Below are 21,413 nucleotides of genomic sequence, written 5' to 3'. Positions count from 1 at the left end.
AATGATTCAGTACTCGTAAACTACAGAGTATGATGCACCACTTTACAATAGGGTACATGAAAAGAGTAACTAATGGACAGGTAATAATTAAGTAATGATTCAGTATTCATAAACTACTGAGTATGATGCACCACTTTACAATAGGGTACACAAAAAGACTAACTAATAGACAGATAATAATTAAGTAATGATTCAGTATTCATAAACTACTGAGTATGATGCACCACTTTACAATAGGGTACACAAAAAGAGTAACTAATGGACAGGTAATAATTAAGTAATTAAGTAATGAATAACTAACAATTAACTATATACTCCCAAACTGACCATTGACTAACCATTAACTAATGAGTAATTACTCTACTAAGGAACTAACAACTAATCATGAGCTAATGATTAACTACTATACTCACAATGTGACCTTAACTAATGATGAACTAATGATTAACTAATACATTCACGCACTGACATTTTGGAATCATTAAGTAATGATTAACTACTCTATTCACGAGCTGACATTTAGTAATCATTAGGTAATGATTAACTACTCTACTCAGGAAATTAGATACTAATCATTAACTAATGACTACCTACTCATTACCTATGATTAACTAGTGATTGCCTAATGCCAAATTTTTCATTAGCTACTCATTAACTGGCTATTAGTTAATGGTTAGTTTACTAGTAACTACTATAGTATTTGTGTACGTTATTGTAAAGTGTTACCCAACTTCTTACTGAAGTTCAGCTCCCACTGAACTTGAAACCTGTGTAACTAGGGCCAGCTGAATTGGAACAGTGAAGTGAAATCAATGGATTTGATAGACAGACATCCCTATATTTTTACTTGTTAAATGTTTTCTTTTTACTAAGTCCATTATTTTATCCATGCTGCCTATATTTAAAAAAATATATACCATAGCATTTCCACAAGTGAGTGACACATGTTAAATTTGTGTACGCTCAATTATATCAGCTACATTAAGGAGATCAGAGACTGAAGTGATGTCTGTGCCATTGACACTTGAACACGCTTTATTCCTGACGGTGTCAAAAACAGTAAGTGTTCTGTACACTCTATTCCTTTATTCCAAAAGCAGCAGACACCCGCATTCGCCTTGTGTCTATAATTTCTACACAAAATTCTTCGTAATCTTCCTGCAGACTGAAATGGAACATGAACAGTTCCCTTAGTTCAGTCTCCTCTTCATCCAGGCCATCAGACATCTGTCGCAGTTCCACCACTGCCCTCAAGCGATCTTCCTTGTCCATGGTGATGACTTGGGCAAGGGAAAGTTTTCCCTTGAATGTTTTTGTGCCACACCACCTTGCTGCCTCAATGGTGTCCCTAAGCAGAGCATCCTCCTAATCAAAAATAAAGAAAACCAGGTTGGAGAAGGCAGAAAACAGTGAAATAAGAAAAGCCCACAACAGGCAACATACCCCGTTCCCTGTTCCCAGTTCTGGCAAGTTCTCAGTTTCTTCTAGAAAGGAAACAGATTGTGGTTCTTATAGGCACAATAACAATGCAAGATGTAAAAAAAAAAAAAAAGATCATTAGCAGATTTGAAGTATACTGGTTTAATGAAAATGGAAAAATGACTGCAAAACCAGCTCTGTGACATCCCACATCTACAACCTTGATGGATGTGTATGGGTGTTGCTGGCCCAATAAATGATTTCTCAACTGCAAACACACCATGTTTAACATCAACACACTGACAGGCCAAAAATCTGTCCTTGAGACACTGTCTCAAAGTGGTGGGTATGCTTTCTCTTGTAGTGTGTTTTAAAGTTTTTTTTGTTTAACTTCACTGTGCAATGAGGACAAGTGAATTTCTTTTGTTGACTGGCTTTAGAATACTCTGCGGGGGCCAATGGGGGCTTTGTGGGGGCCTCTGGATGTTGAGCGGGGACCAATGGGTGCTGTGTGGGAGCCTCTGGATGCTGAGCGGGGGCCAATGGGGGCTGTGTGGGAGCCTCTGGATGCTGAGCGGGGGCCAATGGGGGCTGTGTGGGAGCCTCTGGATGCTGAGTGGGGGCCTCTGGATGCTGAGCGGGGGCCTCTGGATGCTGAGCGGGGGCCTCTGGATGCTGAGCGGGGGCCAATGGGGGCTGTGTGGGGGCCTCTGGATGCTGAGCGGGGGCCTCTGGATGCTGAGCGGGGGCCTCTGGATGTTGAGCGGGGACCAATGGGTGCTGTGTGGGAGCCTCTGGATGCTGAGCGGGGGCCTCTGGATGCTGAGCGGGGGCCAATGGGGGCTGTGTGGGGGCCTCTGGATGCTGAGCGGGGGCCAATGGGGGCTGTGTGGGGGCCACAGAGTGCTGCATGGGTGCCATGGAAGCTGCGATGCACCATGGGAGCTGGTGTATTTGTAAATGCCTTGCAAATTGCATTCTATTTATAATTGTTGCTGCACAATAGCAGCAATGAAAATGTGTTGCCGTCCGACAACTTAGGCCACACTTGATCATTGTGAATTCCGTAAGAGAGGAATGAAGGGAACAAGATTCATACTTGTGAAAAAATAGTATATAGCAATATCACACGAGAGGGAGTGCATTGTTGGCTAATATTGGCACTGCTGTGATTCGGTCGCAGGCACGAGGCCGCAGGCCGAGTGCCGAAGATAATCACAGCAGTGCCAATATTAGACAACAATGCACGACCTCGAGTGTGATATTGCTTTTATACAACAGTTCTATTAAACAAAGCTGATTAAAAAAATGACAAAAAGCTGAGAAAATAGATGATTTCTGTATTTATTCCTCCGCCAACAAAAATAGTCCCCCCAGCTTTCCCTTTGCAGAAAATGTAGCCTAATCAGCCTAATTAACTGCAGGCTGTCTACTCTACTACTGTCTACTCTACAGCTGTGAAGCATTTTGTTGATTAGAGCAGCTGTGAAGCGGAGTGATCTACACACAGTGAAGCGCCAGTGCATTATCGTGAAATATAGGCACTCGTAGGATCCCTCTTGTCCAATCAAATTGCTCGGCCGGAACTACCTGTTGTATAATAAGTAATTAATTTGTGTAATATGTAAGTTCCGCACCTTTGTGTTTCACTGTGGAATGGCCTTTTATATGGTTGTCAACCATATGCTTTTCTCCCGTGTACTACTTACAGAAGGGACAGTGGACAAGTTCACTGTCCCTGCATTCAGTAATTTCAGTGACCTCACCATCTATGATAATAGAAAGGTGTCTCTATATATCAGAGGGGAAAAGAATAGACAAAAGGCACAGCAATTAAAATCCACAAGACAAAATTAAATAATTTTTCATCTCAACAACAAATGTTGGCCCAGACCGGCCCAAAACAAATGATCAGATTTTTTTATATATAGCTTACTGTTATTTACCATTTAATTGTTATTTCATATCCTGATCTTCTGTTTTACTCAACAAACGCAAGCAACAACAAACACAAGCAACACAATATTTCATTAATTAAACATCAGTTGATCTTTCCTGCAGATTACTCAGATGATGGCTATTCGATTGTCTAATGCTTACATGAATGTAGCCTCAACAGCCTGGCGAACGTCACGCATTTCCCATTTTACACTGTGCCATTTTCACGTCTAGGTCTAAAAGCCGGCTCCTACCAGTCTTCACGTGAAGTGAAGAGGTTATCCGATGCAAACGTCGATGCAAATGAGTCAAACGTTGAGGTTGAGCCACTCCCCGATCTGCGTACTGCAGTCAGGGCTACTTGGTCTGTGCTCCTCTCTCATTCTCCCTCCACTCCTCCAGCCGCTGTGCAGCAGTTCAGTATCCTACTTCTCACCACTAGGTGCCAGGCTTCACCACAAATATAGGTGGGGGGTGTAGTTATTCATTATTAATTTCAAGAAGACATGCAGAAGAGAATTTCCATTAAAGGAGGTTTATTTGATTAATGTATTGTACAAAGCTGGTATGAAATAGCAGAACACAAAAAATAAATAAAGGCACAATCTGGTGTTGAGGTTCAGGATTTCTATAAAACAGGGTAAAATGTGCATGATCACAGAGATGACCGGTCTTAATAAATATCAGGGCTGTCCAGTTGGCTTCCATTGTTGTAAATCACAGGCCTTGTCTCCAGCTGGGAACGGCTCTGCAACAAAACAACAGAAGACTTCACTTTCTAAGCACTTCTTACCCCGTTATTTTTGGATTACTTATCCTCTTAATCAGTTACTTTTGGATTACACTTCCAAAATATAATTGATCACCATATTAACCCGCTATAGCCTATTATTTCAAGGTGCATACAAATTATGTGTCAGTATATAAGGACCCAATCAAAATAAATTTTTCCCTCAAATGTGAATACAAAGTTTAGCACAGTGATGCTATCTAAGGTGAAGTGATTGAAAATAACACTGTGCTCAAATAAAGTCACAGAAAACAAAAAGGAAGAAACAGATTTTTTTTGCTGAGAGAAAAACAAGTTTAGCAAAAACAATTCAAAGGAAAATTGACAAAATAACATTAAATGAGAAAAAAGGAGAGCGATTCAGCAAGAAGTCACATATTTTAACCCCAAGAATCCTTGATGTTTTAACTGACAGAACCTATTAAACAAAGTACAGATTACAAAGTAGAATCAATAGCATTACTTCAGTCTGACCTGTGAAACATCTGTAGTACAGGAGCTTCCCCTGAAGGTCCAATGTGTTTCATTCGCTCTTCCCATCCTTTAGTGGGGCGGGTCAGTCTGGACGGGTCTCTGCTGATGTGACCCTCCACCTGCATGGGGGGCAAATACATCAAACTTATGCTGCTGAAGACTTCATATTTTCCTCATGGTACTGTAACTGACACATTTGTTTCAGTTTCAACTCAGTTCTCTCAAAGGTAACTTTTACAGTATATCAAGATTCCGCCTGACTTTCTCATAGTACCTCACCTACACACACACACACACACACACACACACACACACACACACACACACACACACACACACATATATATATATGATATATATACATACACATATATGTGTGTGTGTGTGTGTGTGTGTGTGTGTGTGTATGTATATATATATATATATATATATATATACACACACATATATGTGTGTGTGTGTATATAAATAAATATAAATAAATATATATATATACTGTATATAGGGAGGGAGGGAGGGAGAGAATGCTCACCTTCTCCTTCATCTTGGTGGCAATTCTCTTCTGTCTCTCCTCTTCCTGCTGCTCCCTCAGCTGTTTCACCTGAAGCTTAGCCTCCACCTTGTGGAGATCCTGCAGAACAGCAGGGACGTCATCATCAGCAAAAATGATTTTTTAATGGATTGATGGATGTGTGCAGCGCCTCTGACAAGTCCTCAACACAGTGCTTAAAACAGTATAAGCATAATCTCTCTTTTCTATAACATTAGCCATTGCACTCATTTAAAAAACATGTCGCTGTCAGGTGAAAACCTCACATCTCAGCCTAGTTTTTGAGCTTGACCGCCACATTTTTGAGTTTGTCCAATAGGTTTGGAAAAGGTTTCATAAGCCCAAGAGGCCTTATAATCCTTGAATTGACGTGAAAACACATAAATCACCAAAAATAATTAGGTTTTCACACGACAACAACAATAGCCTATCTATGTGTGCTAAACACTGCAGTCATGATAAACAAGCAAAAGCACAATATTGGGGATGATAAGCTCCAGTTGGTCTTGCTTTGTTTGTTCATATCAATCTCAGATAAGGAGCAATGATTTAAGGTCATTTGACTTTTTATTTCATTTAAAGAGGTAAAACTGATGAGCAATCCTAATATACTGTAATTATGAATAAATACATAAAACTACAGCCCTCTATCAGTCATTCCCAGAATCCATACCCTTTCCTGGAACTGTTTGATCCCCAATGCTGCCTCCCTCCTCCGCTCGTCCATCTCTCTCAGTTGCTCCTCTCTCCTCCTCCTCTCCTGCTCTTCCTCCTCCTCCCTCCTCAGTCGGAGCTGCTCCTCAACGGTCATCTTCAACTCCAGCTGGCGACGACGCTCTTCCTGACGCACACAAATCACTTGATTCGGTAAAAACCTTGAGCCATCTTATGAGGACGCTGCCCACGACCCACGTGCCAACTCAATCACTCTTACATCGACTTTGACTTGACCCATTTTAGTGTGTGGTTCCCCACGGGCACAGATACGTATTGACAGATATACGTCTTTACTGTAGGGATGGGCTACTGCTGCTCTTCAGATATATCTTTCTATGTTTGTTTGTTTGCTTTGTTTGGCTAATTATGTCGTGATTTTAAGCTAAATAAACTGTACATACATACACTGTCTCCAACTCATTCTCCTGAAAAATTATAGTAACTTTACATGCGTGCACGCACCAACACACACACACACACACACACACACACACACACACACACACACACACACACACACACACACACACACACACACACACACACACACACACACACACACACACACACACACACACACACACACACCTTTGCTTGTCTACTCTTGTGTATCTCTTCAGCCAGTCTGTGCTCCTCTTCCTGCTCCTCTCTCCTCCTTCTCTCCTCCCTCCACTGCTCCAGCCGCTGTGCCGCCTCCCTCCTCTCCTCCTCATCCCTGCAACAGAAGAGCAGGGTAGAATAGACTAAAACAGACATTGATCATTATCAAATCTGAGACAGTGCAAAGCCTCAAAAGGTCTGGTTGTGCAGCTATGACTTGGGTGTGGATTTGAATGCTTTTCCCAGGGAGTCCTCTTCCTTTCCACCAGCCTGTACTTCTCACCTGTGATGCTGAGCCGGGGTCTTGACCTCCTTGCCCCTCCCCTCCATCTCCTGGCTCTGTATCCTGGCCTGGCGCACCTGCTGCTTGCTGGCCTTCCAGCGCTGGATAGCCTGGTGGTGAAGACCAAGACAGGTGGTGAAAATGGGAATATTTTGGAGAACTGAGGAATAGAAAACTCCTGGCTACATTATGCTTATTATAGAGAGCCTAATTGAGGTTTGTTGTCTGCTAACACACAGTTGATTTGGTTTTGGCAATCGCGTTCAAGTTTGTAATCATCAGCAATAATACTGGAAACCACTCAATCAATCTATCAATATCGCCACACCCAACCCCCAGTGGATCTCCAATATACTGGGTGTTTCAAAGGCAGTGGTGTCCCAACGGTTAGAGAAGTGAGCTTGTGACCGGAAGGTCATCGGTTCAATCCCCGGGACTGGCAGGATAAATCTGGGTGGGGAAATTGAAAAAGCAGGGCTTCATTACCACCACTGAGGTGCCCTTGAGCAAGGCCCTTAACCCGTGGCCAGCAGATCTGACTGTGGTTGTACTGGGCAGCTTCCAGGTGTGAATGTGAACAGGGCACTCCTGAAAAAGAGAGCATTGCTCTCAGTGAGACTCCCCTGAATAAATAAAGTAAAAAAAAAGGTATACATTACTATTGTTCACTCTATCATCACTCCATTATTTTAGATTTTTCCTGTTACTCAGATTATTGAATGCTGAATTATTAATTTGTTAAATTACTAAATAAATAAAAAATTACTAAAACGGTACAGCTTTGTTTTTGAAGATTACTATTAAAATATTATTATTGTCACTATTATTAAAAAATTATATTAAAAGCTGGATACCAACTTTTGGAATGTAGTACCGAACTATATATGAGGGCAGACTCTCGTTTAATTTTTCATGAACACATTGAGATGAAAATGCAATGTCAGGAGGTTGGAGCAGAGAGGGATATTGATTTCTCCCCATCTCCATCTCCAGATACCAGTCCAGCTTTAGTTGACCATGTACCTAGCCTGGTGTTTTTTCCTTAGAGATGTTATATGTTTGTGTCCCTCCTCTCTACCTCTCTCTTCCTGTCCTGTAGGTAGTTCAGCTCCTGGTGCCAGTCCTCATGTTGCTCAATCTCATCCAGGGTTTTCCCAGACAGGTACAGTTTGGCTTCACTCCTGTAGGCTGGTCGCCCGCCGTGCTTGGTCCACACCTTTAAAACAGACAGATTAGAATAGGTGAGACAAGGAGGAGCTTGCTGCAAAGACAGGCCAGAGGCCAACTGTTCTACAAAGAATCCTGCAGGACATTTCACATGCCTTTTTTTCCTCAGATCTCCACCATTTTGCCAATTCCCCCTGCTGTCCCGGGAATTGCTCCACCCCCTCTGCCGATCTCGGGGGAGTGATAGACTAGCACATGCTTCCTCTGATACATGTGATGTTGCCAGCCGCTTCTTTTCACCTGACAGTGAGGAGTTTCACCGGCAGGATGTAACGTGTGGGAGGATCACGATATTCCTCCCAGTTCCCCTCTCCCCTGAACAGGTACCCCGACTGACCAGAGGCAGTGCTACTGCAGCGACCAGGACACATACCCATACCTGGCTTCCCACCTGCAGACATGGCCAATTGTGCCTGTATGGATGCCGGACCAAGCCGGAGGCAACACGGGGCACAAACCTGCAACCCTCATGTTGGTAGGCAGGGAATCTACCTCTGTACTACCCGTGTGCCCATTCACATGCCATTTAGAATGATATAAAAACAGAATTACCTTGAGGAAGGCTTGGTGGTCATACTGATCCCAGCCCCCATAAGGGCCTCCTGTCTTCTGCATGAAAGACTCAAAGGCTCTGACCTCTGGAGGGAAGTCTCCATCTGGGGGTTTGCTCTTCTGGAAGATAAACATTACATGTCAGCCAACGACTGAAGTGCTGCCTGGGTCAGAATAACCATGTATCAATAGCTTCTCTTGTTGACTCCTAATACTATGTGAGCGGGATTTAATTTCAAAAGATCTATACGCTCACTACCTCATTCAACACATTGTACCATATGATATAAATGTGAAAAATGGTGAGAGGATTTTTGCGATGATAACAGTAACATACTTAGTTAGAAGGGACCTAATCTTCTACCCCAGAGGTTTTCAAAGTGCGAGGCGGGCCTCCCCAGTTTCAGGGGAGGCTCAGTGAACGGAAGTGAAAAAATATTACATTTGTTATTAAATTAGTTATCAAAAGGAGAACACATAGAATAGCCTAAATGGGTGTGATTTGAAGAAATAAAGAAATAGTTAAAAGATACAGCAGTTTTGGAGTAGCCTACGGTATTTTATTCACAGTTTTTCCCAGTTTCCCAGACTAAATGCCTTCAGACGGCCTTTTTTATGTACAGTATTTGGTGGAGTCTGAAGTATGCCAAACAGCAATATCAGGCTACCTCTGAATTGTTGAGTGTCTATGGGATCAAACAACAAAATCATGATCCCATAGGCATCCAGGATTTGAGCGAAACTAGGGGCGCTTTTTCCAAGCCTTGTTTGAGGGGAGGTCCACAGTCTCAGACTTTGAAAACCTCTGCTCTAACCCAAACACTTTTGAGGGAAATTAAGGCTGAAACAAGGACAAAATAGAAAATAAATTAATGTCAGGAGAGGCCCAATTCTGGTACAGTACTTCACGTGACATGATTATACATTCTCACCATTGTCACCAAACACTCAATGGTTTCAGAAACAAACCTGAACCCTTTGTTTCGCATTGTCTCCCATGAGATCTCTAAGCTCAGAGGCAATATTTATTTATAATTGTGTAAGATTGTTTATGCACACAAACTCAGGGCTTTCTCTCTCTCCTAGTCATATCACAACTGCTGAAGAACAAGAGAAAAGGGTGAAGATGAAGAGAGACCTTGACTGTGGCAGCAGGGGGAAGTTTGGGTTCTGTTTTGACGGCAAGAGTCCAGTTCTCCATCTTCTTTTCATAGGCAAGGATCTCCTGACTGCAGATCCTCTCCTCCTTCAACTGCTCCTCAAAGCTGAGAGGGGCAGAGTGGTGTTTCAAACGCAGGTGTGAATTAACAACAATAATCATAATAATGACAAACAAAGCTGTATCATTTTAGCTATTTGTAATGTAATGTATGCTACTTTTGAAACATGCTGTACATTGTATACATTTCAGAAAGAGGTTCACATAAACAGAGACCTGTTTGTATGAGTTTCAGACAGTAGAGGTCCCCTCCTCCTTTTAATTTAAATACTTGAAAAACATTTCTTTGGAACTTCTCAATTCCTAGTCTTATAATTATCCTCAATATAAAGGACAGGATATTCATTGTTGCTATTTTTGTCTACCAGCCCCAGTATTTGGCAGATTGAATGTATGCCCAAGTCTGTTTTCTGCCAGGTTATATATTACATAATATTAACTAGAACGACCGCAACGCGGACTTATGCCTCCGCCATTAGTTCATTCTTGAGTCCAAGTGGATGTTGGAACCAAATAGGAAGAAATTGCATCAAGGCGTTTCTGTGCAGAATTGGATATTTGAGCCAAATGTGAAGAAATTTAGTCAATGTGTTACTGAGATATGGCGTTACCGAGCTTGAAAATGGCATTTGTTAGGTCACTGTGACCTTGACCTTTGACCTTTGATAACCAAAATGGAATCAGTTCATCCTTGAGCCTAAGTGAATGTTTAAGGCGAATCTGATGAAATTCCGTCCAGGCGTTCCTCAGATATCGCGTTAACAAGCTTGAAAATGGCGTTTGAGAGGTCACAGTGACCTTGACCTTTGACCTTTGACCACCAAAATCTAAACAGATCATCCTTGAGCCTAAGTGAATGTTTAAGGTGAATCTGATGAAATTCCGTCCAGGCATTCCTCAGATATCGCGTTAACAAGCTTGAAAATGGCGTTCGAGAGGTCACAGTGACCTTGACCTTTGACCTTTGACCACCAAAATCAAATCAGATCATCCTTGAGCCTAAGTGAATGTTTAAGGCGAATCTGATGAAATTCCATCCAGGCGTTCCTCAGATATCGCGTTAACAAGCTTGAAAATGGCGTTCGAGAGGTCACAGTGACCTTGACCTTTGACCACCAAAATCAAATCAGATCATCCTTGAGCCTAAGTGAATGCTTAAGGCGAATCTGATGAAATTCCCTCCAGGCGTTCCTCAGATATCGTGTTAACAAGCTTGAAAATGGCGTTCGAGAGGTCACAGTGACCTTGACCTTTGACCTTTGACCACCAAAATCTAATCAGATCATCCTTGAGCCTAAGTGAATGTTTAAGGCGAATCTGATGAAATTCCGTCCAGGCGTTCCTCAGATATCGCGTTAACAAGCTTGAAAATGGCGTTGGAGAGGTCACAGTGACCTTGACCTTTGACCTTTGACCACCAAAATCTAATCAGATCATCCTTGAGCCTAAGTGAATGTTTAAGGCGAATCTGATGAAATTCCGTCCAGGCGTTCCTCAGATATCGCGTTAACAAGCTTGAAAATGGCGTTCGAGAGGTCACAGTGACCTTGACCTTTGGCCACCAAAATCTAATCAGATCATCCTTGAGCCTAAGTGAATGTTTAAGGCGAATCTGATGAAATTCCGTCCAGGCGTTCCTCAGATATCGCGTTAACAAGCTTGAAAATGGCGTTCGAGAGGTCACAGTGACCTTGACCTTTGACCTTTGACCACCAAAATCTAATCAGATCATCCTTGAGCCTAAGTGAATGTTTAAGGCGAATCTGATGAAATTCCGTCCATGCGTTCCTCAGATATCACGTTAACAAGCTTGAAAATGGCGTTCGAGAGGTCACAGTGACCTTGACCTTTGACCTTTGACCACCAAAATCTAATCAGATCATCCTTGAGCCTAAGTGAATGTTTAAGGCGAATCTGATGAAATTCCGTCCAGGCGTTCCTCAGATATCGCGTTAACAAGCTTGAAAATGGCGTTCGAGAGGTCACAGTGACCTTGACCTTTGACCTTTGACCACCAAAATCTAATCAGATCATCCTTGAGCCTAAGTGAATGTTTAAGGCGAATCTGATGAAATTCCGTCCAGGCGTTCCTCAGATATCGCGTTAACAAGCTTGAAAATGGCGTTCGAGAGGTCAGTGACCTTGACCTTTGACCACCAAAATCTAATCAGATCATCCTTGAGCCTAAGTGAATGTTTAAGGCGAATCTGATGAAATTCCGTCCAGGCGTTCCTCAGATATCGCGTTAACAAGCTTGAAAATGGCGTTCGAGAGGTCACAGTGACCTTGACCTTTGACCTTTGACCACCAAAATCTAATCAGATCATCCTTGAGCCTAAGTGAATGTTTAAGGCGAATCTGATGAAATTCCGTCCAGGCGTTCCTCAGATATCGCGTTAACAAGCTTGAAAATGGCGTTCGAGAGGTCATAGTGACCTTGACCTTTGACCTTTGACCACCAAAATCTAATCAGATCATCCTTGAGCCTAAGTGAATGTTTAAGGCGAATCTGATGAAATTCCGTCAAGGCGTTCCTCAGATATGGCGTTAACAAACATCCGTACGGACGGACGTACGGACGGACATCCGTACGGACGGCCGTACGGACGGACAACCCGGATCCATAATGCCTTCGGCCTGGCTTCGCCCGGCGGAGGCATAAAAATGGAAATGGAATGGAATGCATTTATATTGCGCTTTTATCCACATACCATGCCTACATTAACCCATACATTCATACACTGATGGTGGCAAGCTACCACCCAGGGTGCTCGCGCAACCATCAGGAGCAATTTGAGGTTCAGTATCTTGCCCAAGGACACTGCAACGGCGGACTGGAGGAGTCGGGGAATCGAACCACGGACCTCTTTTATACAGCCACCTAGTCTAGTCTTAAATTGTTTAGCCTTGTACCGTAAACGCTGGTCCTCCTTGAAGGTGTTGATTGAGATTTCCACCTCTGCCATTATTTCCTGCAGCTTTTCAATCACTGAAAACCCCAAGTGGAAATGCAAAACAATCTAAACAATCTTCTTCTGTTCATGCTATTCTCATAACAGTGCTGCCTATTATAGTGTCATTTTATTAAATATTGATGTCAATTGATATCAACATGGCAGACTGACACAAATAATGATGCCTTAAATATGATAATAAATAAGTGCTGTTTTCCAAGATGGCTGAATGGTGATGTGACAGAAGAAATACCATGAATTTTTTGAGGTACTGTATCTGGTAATATTTCTATGCAGTAATTTACTGCGTAGAAATATTACCAGATACGCAGCTACAGTCAGTACTATTACACTGCAAGTGGCTACATTGATATTTAGTTAACAGGTACTACTTACACTCGGGGGTTGGTTTCACATCGGTCAGCTGTCTCTGAAACTTCCTCACTCCATTATGGAGCTTCACCAGCTGCTTTTGAAGATCCATCTCTAAGGGAAGAAAACAATAACCTTTCTTTTAACATTGTTGTATTGTAAATGGGCCCAGAAACACGAGCTATTTTGATTGATATGTTGAAGATGTCATGCTTTGTTGTTGCTGTTGTTGTTGTTGCTGTGTGTGTTTAGGGTGGACTGGATTTTTCCCTGAATGAGGGTCTACTGTGGTGATTCCTGCACCAGTGAATCATCACAATGGGCTGAAACTCCACTTAGTACTAGTTTCACTGGAGGGTTTCCATATCCATATCCTACCCAGACAAAATGTCTGAGGGGAAAACATTTCTTAGAAGTAAAGACCCACTCTCAGCATTTCTGTCTTCCTCCAGCGCTTTCTCATACTCCTCCAGTTCTCCAAACCCATCCGCCCATCCCTTCTTTCTGCACTGAGCACTCAGCAGCCGCTCTTTCTCTAACAAGTCGATCCTGTCAGAGAGAGAAAAGACTTTAAAGATTTGAAATGTGAGTCTGAAAATGTGTGTAAAAAACATCCTGGACAAGCATATGACACTAACGCAAGCAAAATGATAGACATTACAATTTACAATAAAACTGAAGAAATATTAGGCTACTGCTACAGATAAAAGTAAATTCTTAGAAGGTTTTAAAACAAACAGTAGAGACTGAGCAGTAGCTAGCTATAGCTGAACTTACTGCCTCTTCATCCTTTCAGCTTCCCTGAGAAACTGTGTTGTCTTCTGTGGGACCAGCGGTGATGATGCTGTGTTGTGCTGAGGACTGAAGTCTCCATCTCCCTGCTCGAAATCATCAAGTATAGTCAAAGAAGCAACAAATAATAGTTGATGATGGTGCAACATATGACAAATATTAGGCTACAACAAGTAATTGAATCCCATCAATTTATGGAAATAGCGCCCGAATATAATAATGGAACCTATTTCTTCGCGTCCAATTAATATCTGAAAGCGACTGACAGCTGTAAGAAAAGGTCCATTAGCGGACAAAACGCGCCGACAATGACCCCAAAGACACTGTCTACAATATTTCAACAGCTTTACCAGCGAATATGCAATATCATATCGATACAAGAGTACAGAGATAACGTTATATTGTTGTTTACGCTAGTTAGCTAGCTAGCTAACCTACTAGCCAGTGCCAGTCGCCCAACAATATCGTTCTCTTTGCAAAACTGTGAGACTAAAATGATAGCTAAGCTTATATACATGTCGACTTACACATCAGGTTATCAATCACATAAAAACTATTACCGAGCGGTGTTGATCGTCGCAACGTGTGGTTGCTAGGGCGGCCATGTTTAACCGGTGGGGGGACTGCCCCCTAGTCCGATACCTCACGAGTCCGATACCTCACGAGTCCGACACCTCATGGTTTTGGGTTAGGGTCTGGGGGAGGTTAGGTTTAGGCGTGGGGGTGGGAGAGGTTAGGTTTTGGGTTAGGGTCTGGGGGAGGTTAGGTTTAGGCGTGGGGGTGGGAGAGGTTAGGTTTTGGGTTAGGGTCTGGGGGAAGTTAGCCTCTTTTTTCGGACTCGTGAGGTGTCGGACTCGTGAGGTATCGGACTCGTGCCATGGCACCACCCGGTGGGGGGAAACTTTATTTTTTGAAAGAGAAAAGACCAGACCAGACTGTTAAAAAAGAAAGGAAAAAAGACGCAGTTCATGTTTCACCCCAGCAGAGGACGCTGTTTATTAGCTAGTCATTTATGGCCTGTATGAATGAATTTGAGCATGAGGAGTGATGATTGATTGGTTAGGTAGCCTGGATGAGTGATGGACACTTGGTCCATGTCTCAAGTGAGTCCCAAGTCATTTTGTTTTGGTCAAATCAAGTCAAGAGACAAAATACAAGATACTTTAAATTAATTGCCACACAACAATGTTGGTGGTAGCCTAATTGTTTGGTACAGCATGGTAGCTCAGTTCATGCAGTGTAAAGAGGGAAAGAGAGAGACAAAACAAACGCAACACAGGTAATGTCAATCAAGTAGTTTGTTTTAGTTAATACATTATTGTTTTAACTTTTACTTTGGTATCTGACTCCCCTCGTTTGTTACTTCCTTGAGCCATAGTACACCAATTGAGTAAAAGTTGAAACATCAATTTATTAACTAAGGCTAAGGGGAAATAACTAGACAACAAAAAACTACATTAAACAAACGAACCGAACAAAAGGTGCATTATTGAGAGACAGAGAGACTGAATGGTCTGAAGGTCTTCTGATTGGGTGCACCGGGCCCGGGTGCACCTAACAACTGCAAAAGCTCCTGCAAGACAGGGCCAGGAGTGGGAGGGTCATCACAAGTTTAGATGTTTTATTACAGAAAGTGTATGTCTCTTTATGGGACCCCCTGGAACCCCCTCAAGGACCCCTGGGGGTCCCCGGCCCCCACTTTGAGAACCACTGGACTACAGATACCCAAGCTATTTCTGTAAGAGTCTTTTTATGATGGCCACCAACTATAATTATTATGAGAGCTGAGAGAGAGAGAGAGAGAGAGAGAGAGAGGGGGAGATAGAGTATAAATAGATTTCTTAATCCATTATTGAGTGCAGATATTGGGGATGGTGTCTCCCATGGGTGGAGATGCAGAGTTGTCTTCGCAACATAAATAGCAACCGCTCTCCTTAATAAAGAGTGTAACACTTTCCTGTCTTCATCCCGAGCCCAGGGACTCGCTTAATTTGACAAATGAGACAAGCAAGATGAACATCAACTGGTTGGCATAACCAGTTAGACACACACAGCTGTTGGAAAGTAGGGGGTTTCCAGTCAGAGTGTATATGTGGGCATGATGCACATGTGAGTTGTGATGTTTTTACTGTTAAACTGAAGTTTAACCCATAAATGCATCTTTGACCTCAGCAGGCTACTGTACAATAGCGGAAAGAAAGGAAGGAAAGAAAGAAAGAAAGAAAGAAAGAAAGAAAGAAAGAAAGAAAGAAAGAAAGAAAGAAAGAAAGAAAGAAGACGGACGGACGGACAGACAGACAGACAGACAGACAGACAGACAGACAGACAGACAGACAGACAGACAGACAGACAGACAGAGACAGACAGGCAGGCAGGCAGGCAGGCAGGCAGGTAAGCAGGCAGGCAAGCAGGCAGACAGACAGACAGACAGACAGACCGACCTAGGTGTACTGTTAAACTGAAGTCTAACCCAAATACATCTTTGACCTCACAGGCTACTGTACAATAGCAGAAGGAAAGAAAGAAAGAGACAGACAGACAGACAGACAGACAGACAGACAGACAGACAGACAGACAGACATTGGTTTAAATTCCTTTGACCTTTGGCCTATAGCCTACTTTAACCCTAACTGAATTTGATGTAAACTTGATGTAATAATTAATATTCAGAAATCAGAAGTTAGTTTTGTGTTCTCTCTCACTAGCTGCTTCTCTGCTGCCAGTTCTTTGAATTAGACATGCTTGCTTTACTTATGACGTCTGCCACAGTGTATATTTGTAATAGACACCTCTGTGTGTGTGTGTGTGTGTGTGTGTGTGTGTGTGTGTGTGTGTGTGTGTGTGTGTGTGTGTGTGTGTGTGTGTGTGTGTGTGTGTGTGTGTGTGTGTGTTGGGGGGTTGCATACGTCACTGGTGTGAGTGTGTTTATGTGAGTAATCCTCTCTCTCCTTGCCCCCCCGCCCCGGCTGTCAGCCTGTTGCTAAACAGGTATGTGTTTTTCTTGCCTGCTTAAATAAGAGTTAAGTATGTTGACAAACAAAAACATCCATAAAAAAACAAGCACACACACAAACACACGCATGCAAACACACACGCGTGTGCGCACGCACGCACGCACGCGCACACACACACACACACACACACACACACACACACACACACACACACACACAGACACGCACACTATACTCACACAAATCGTTCTGACACCTGACCAGTGCTGCAATCGTATATGGTGCTAAAATGTCATATGATCTGCCTGTATCCTGCACATGTTGGGCATGTTAGACTCTCCAGACAGGCAACTAGCCAATGCACATGCACGTGTGTGTGTGTGTGTGTGTGTGTGTGTGTGTGTGTGTGTGTGTGTGAGAGTAAAGTCCTTTGAGCTTGATAAGGCAGGGGAAAGTGATCACTGTAATTGCGATTCCTGCTGTGCTTCAAACTCATACTCTCCCTTACCTTCTCTATTATGTGACGTCAATATTTTCTCTGAATGTCACTTTCGATCTAAGTTAAGTTATCTTTATTGTCGCCGTGGGGAAATTCATCCTCTGTATTTGACCCACCCTTTACTAGGAACCTTCCTAGAACTAGGAGCAGTGGGCAGCCGCAGTGCAGCGCCTGGGGGACTAACTCCAGTTCTATTGCCAGTGCCTTGGTCAGGAGCACTGACAGGTGCACCAACCCTAACATACATGTCTTTGATGGTGAGAGGAAACCCACACGAACACGGGGAGAACACGCAAACTCCACACAGAAAGGACCTGAGACGGACCGGGGTTCGAACCCGGGACCTTCTTGCCGTGTGAGGCAACAGTGCTAACCACTGATCCACCGTGCCGTCCAACCGCACATGCCCACTGTAACTTATACTCTTAGCTAATCTAGTGTGTGTCTCCTGATGCAAGTGTGTTTACAAGCCAGCTTATGATCTTTCTCTATGTGTGCCAGTCGGTCTTCTTTCACTGGAGCTCTGTAACCTCATTCACCCCCTGTGCCCGGGGGGCCAAGGCTTTGCAGAAAAGAGACAGTAGGGTTCTTGTCAACATTTTGCGGTTTAATGTAAGTTTTGTCATTTTTGTTGCAAAGTTGACACTCAGACCAAATTGTCTCCTAGATCTCGTCATTTTCATAGCTCACCTATATCTTCAGGTGACCTTATGCATCCCCTCAGCTCATGTTACATCTCTCTGTATATCGGCCTTGTTTCTCTTGACGTGACCTTGTTTACCCCTGTAGCTATGGTAACTGCCCGTTGAGTGCACCTTGGAAACATTATAGTAACAACCACTCTCACTCATAATTAAGACTGACAGTACTCAACACCTCCAAAGATCTCAAAACAACAACTAATTGGATCGTGGTTTCCATGTAATAGCAGCACTTTGTTATCCAATTGGAAACACTGCCAAGGATGTACTTACCAAGCACACCCTGACAAGTTAGTGTAAGGCGCATAGACCCCTATAGCTGCAATTTTCACGTTTTAATGTTTTGACTTGAAATGAAAGTCTATGCGTCTATTCATTCTCTCAACACTGAATTTCTTTCAACGTTGAATTTATATGTTAGACTCTAGGCCCTATTTAACCCATTCATAAACTTTTGTTGAATTTCAAACACACATCAGCATTCTAGAAAATCTCGGAAAAGGGCTCCATCACCCCCTGAAAACCTTTGGACCAGTTGGAAACACAATGTTTACATTTGAGCACAGCAACATTGTGAGGTATTTTATGCTTTCAGTTATTACATTTTAGGAAATAATATCCAAAACATTGCTTATCGTATTAGTGGCCGGTCAACATTATTATAATAAAAAAAGGTGTGAATTACTGGAAGTTTAAAAGGTTTAATAGCCGCCATTTTTTTTGTAATGGACTGACTTGAAAGCAGGTCTCTCCTAAAGCCATGAGAAAGTTTATAAGGTCGAGTGGCTTGATCATTGAAGCTATATAGGCCTATTGTAGGAGTAGAGACCATCCTGAAATGAATTACTTTGAATCAGCAGTCCTTTTATTAGAAACATTATAAATCTGTCATCTCTCGTGCTTGGTGTCAGCAGCTCTTCCTTGACTGTAGTTTCACTTATATTATCATCCATTAAGCTGATGGTCTTATGCCCTCACACACCCCTGTAACATAAGTCCTCACCTAACCTACACTCCCCAAGCCTGTCATTCTTCTCCTCATGTGACCTGGTGATGGAGAACTGCACCACTGCAAGTTATGTGTCCTTGATTCACTTTATGGAGTGGAAGGCAGGAGATTAACAACAACTCGTCCATCTTGAAATCAACTTGCAAATTAGTTGAATGAATCTAGAAAGTTGTGTGCAAAATTGAAGTTTTCTTCTAAATTGATGTAAAGCGGTTCTTTGTAGATTCTGCAGTATCGCATTTTGTAAATTAAATTGTAGAAATAGCAACTACTGTGATATAAGGTCTGTGTCACACATATCATGGTCGTTAAAACTGGTCGTCACTCAACAAACAAAATATTTCGGTCTTCCTTTCAAAGGCAACTTCTCTTCAAATAGCCATACTAGCTTCTCACACATACATTTTCCAAAATCCAATTAGTTTAATTTAATCTCAAACAATATAGTAAAGTAGTATATAGCCAATGTCTAATTTTGGAAGACAAATACAAGAATAAAGACAATGCCCAGGGGGGGGGGAGTCACATGGCTATGAGACAGGAAGTAGGTCACCCTTCCTGCTCCAGCTCTGAATAAAGGGAGATTTGTCTCGACAACACATGGGGGTCTACAGGCTGCATTTTCACTGTGACGTGCAACAAGATTTAGGCCTCGAAAAATAGTGTCAGGATGCAACGTCTGTGTAGAGGAGAGTCAGATAGCTTACTGAGCTTCTTCTGATACGCATTCCTCCACTGAAAATGTGTTTTTAACCCTTGTGCATTGACCAAATTCAACACATACCTTGTGGACAATTCTGTCTCGTAACAATATGAGTGTATTTTGTCCCCTCAAATATTTTTTCTGCTAGATCTTTTGAACAACTTCAGGCCTCATCATGGATTTTTTTTTTAAATCCTTTATTTAACCAGGTGAGTCCCATTGAGATGGAGACCTCAGCCTGGTGTATTTTGTGGTGTATTTCCTCCCTACCAGGCAACTCGTAACCGCAGGAGTGTCACTGTCCTCACACCACACTGGATGTGATCCGATGGTGACACAGTCATGTGGAAGTATTTGTCACCCCAAAATATCCCTGCTAGACATATCTAGCAGGGATAGCAGTCTTCTCTGCCTGCAAACTGGCGTAGTAAATCATGGTCAAATGAATTAGAAGCAACAGCTGTGTGTGTCCCCGCCCTTATGTATGGATGTTCTTGTTGCACAATTAGAAAGTTGATGAAGGAATAGCTAGTGGGAAGTGTGTGTGAGCTCACGTTGATCCTGAGGGGGGGGGGGGGGGGGGGGGGGGGGGTCTTGGAGGGAGTTTTGCATCTAGAAAGGAATGCAAACATGAAGCCTAGTTTGCACCAGTCACTGTCACTGCCCTCAATCAACTTTACACCCGCTGTGTGTGTGTCTGTGTGTGTGTGTGTGTGTGTGTGTGTGTGTGTGTGTGTGTCTGTGTGTGTGTGTGTGTGTGTGTGTGTGTGTGTGTGTGTGTGTGTGTGTGTGTGTGTGAGAGAGAGAGAGAGAGAGACAGAAAGAGAGATGCGATAGACTTACACAGACTGTGGGGGGTGAGAGAAGAGCTGATTGCCGACATGCCACTCAAGGGTCATGGTGTCTGCTGTGTGTACATTGAGGTGGTGTGTGTGTGTGTGTGTGTGTGTGTGTGCGTGTGTGCGTGTGCGTATGTGTGTTGTTGTTGAGCCGTCACTCTGAGTGGACAGGTTTTGTTGTTGTTGGTTGTGATGTGACCAAGTGTTTCCAAACGATGGAGCAACACTGTGGAGGTTGTCTACAGCTTGGTGGGAAAAAATAAGACTACCATGGATGACTTTCATCATTGTTTTTTTTTAAATTCAGAACCTCCTCCAACTCTCTAATCACTGCCATTTTAATTTTTCCTGCCATGCTTAAGCCTACTGCAAAGGATTCCTAAGGTGTGAGGAGAAAAGGTGGAAAAGAAAATTAGGAATTAAAAATACTATCTCCCAGGAAAGTCGTATTGAATTCTCATTGTGCTCTGAGTGACAGGAACATTCATGAGCAAATGGTGATGTCCACTTACATTCTGAAGCATGGAAGCAGTCAGGCGGGACTGTTTTTACCACAGCGCCCGGTAGCGGAGTCGTGGTTCCTAACACCACTTATACCATGGTCTGGGTGAATACTCGATTCTGATTGGCTGCAAGGTGTCCATTAAAAAGTGATATTGTACAGTGATAATGGACACCTAGCTAAATGGTCTGTTCACCGTTCATATCAATGCGCCATAGTTTCATCAGTGTTATCAGGAGAGCAGTTTGAGCTCTATACCCCCGTTAAGGGTTAATATGACAATTTTGGATGTTGAGAAAAAAATTGACTCGGTCAAAGT

At 42.8% G+C, this 21,413-nt stretch overlaps 1 protein-coding gene across 1 annotated transcript; it reads right to left on the bottom strand.

The window, feature by feature from the left end:
* Positions 1-4,074: 4,074 nt before the first annotated feature.
* On the bottom strand, positions 4,075-14,492 carry ccdc112 (coiled-coil domain containing 112; the record flags this gene model as incomplete). Its single annotated transcript, XM_083645276.1, has 14 exons — positions 4,075-4,105; positions 4,622-4,740; positions 5,154-5,252; positions 5,845-6,012; positions 6,477-6,603; positions 6,772-6,881; positions 7,850-7,987; positions 8,551-8,667; positions 9,689-9,815; positions 12,683-12,758; positions 13,120-13,209; positions 13,523-13,644; positions 13,873-13,973; positions 14,448-14,492. The coding sequence occupies 14 exons, from the start codon at positions 14,490-14,492 to the stop codon at positions 4,075-4,077; spliced, it is 1,470 nt and encodes a 489-aa protein (XP_083501402.1).
* Between the last annotated feature and the right edge of the window lie 6,921 nt (positions 14,493-21,413).

This window comes from Poromitra crassiceps, assembly GCF_964638095.1.
Source record: "Poromitra crassiceps genome assembly, chromosome: 10".
Taxonomy (NCBI): Eukaryota; Metazoa; Chordata; class Actinopteri; order Beryciformes; family Melamphaidae; genus Poromitra; species Poromitra crassiceps.
Note: the sequence above shows the minus strand (reverse complement) of the source record. Positions and strands in the feature narration are given on the sequence as shown.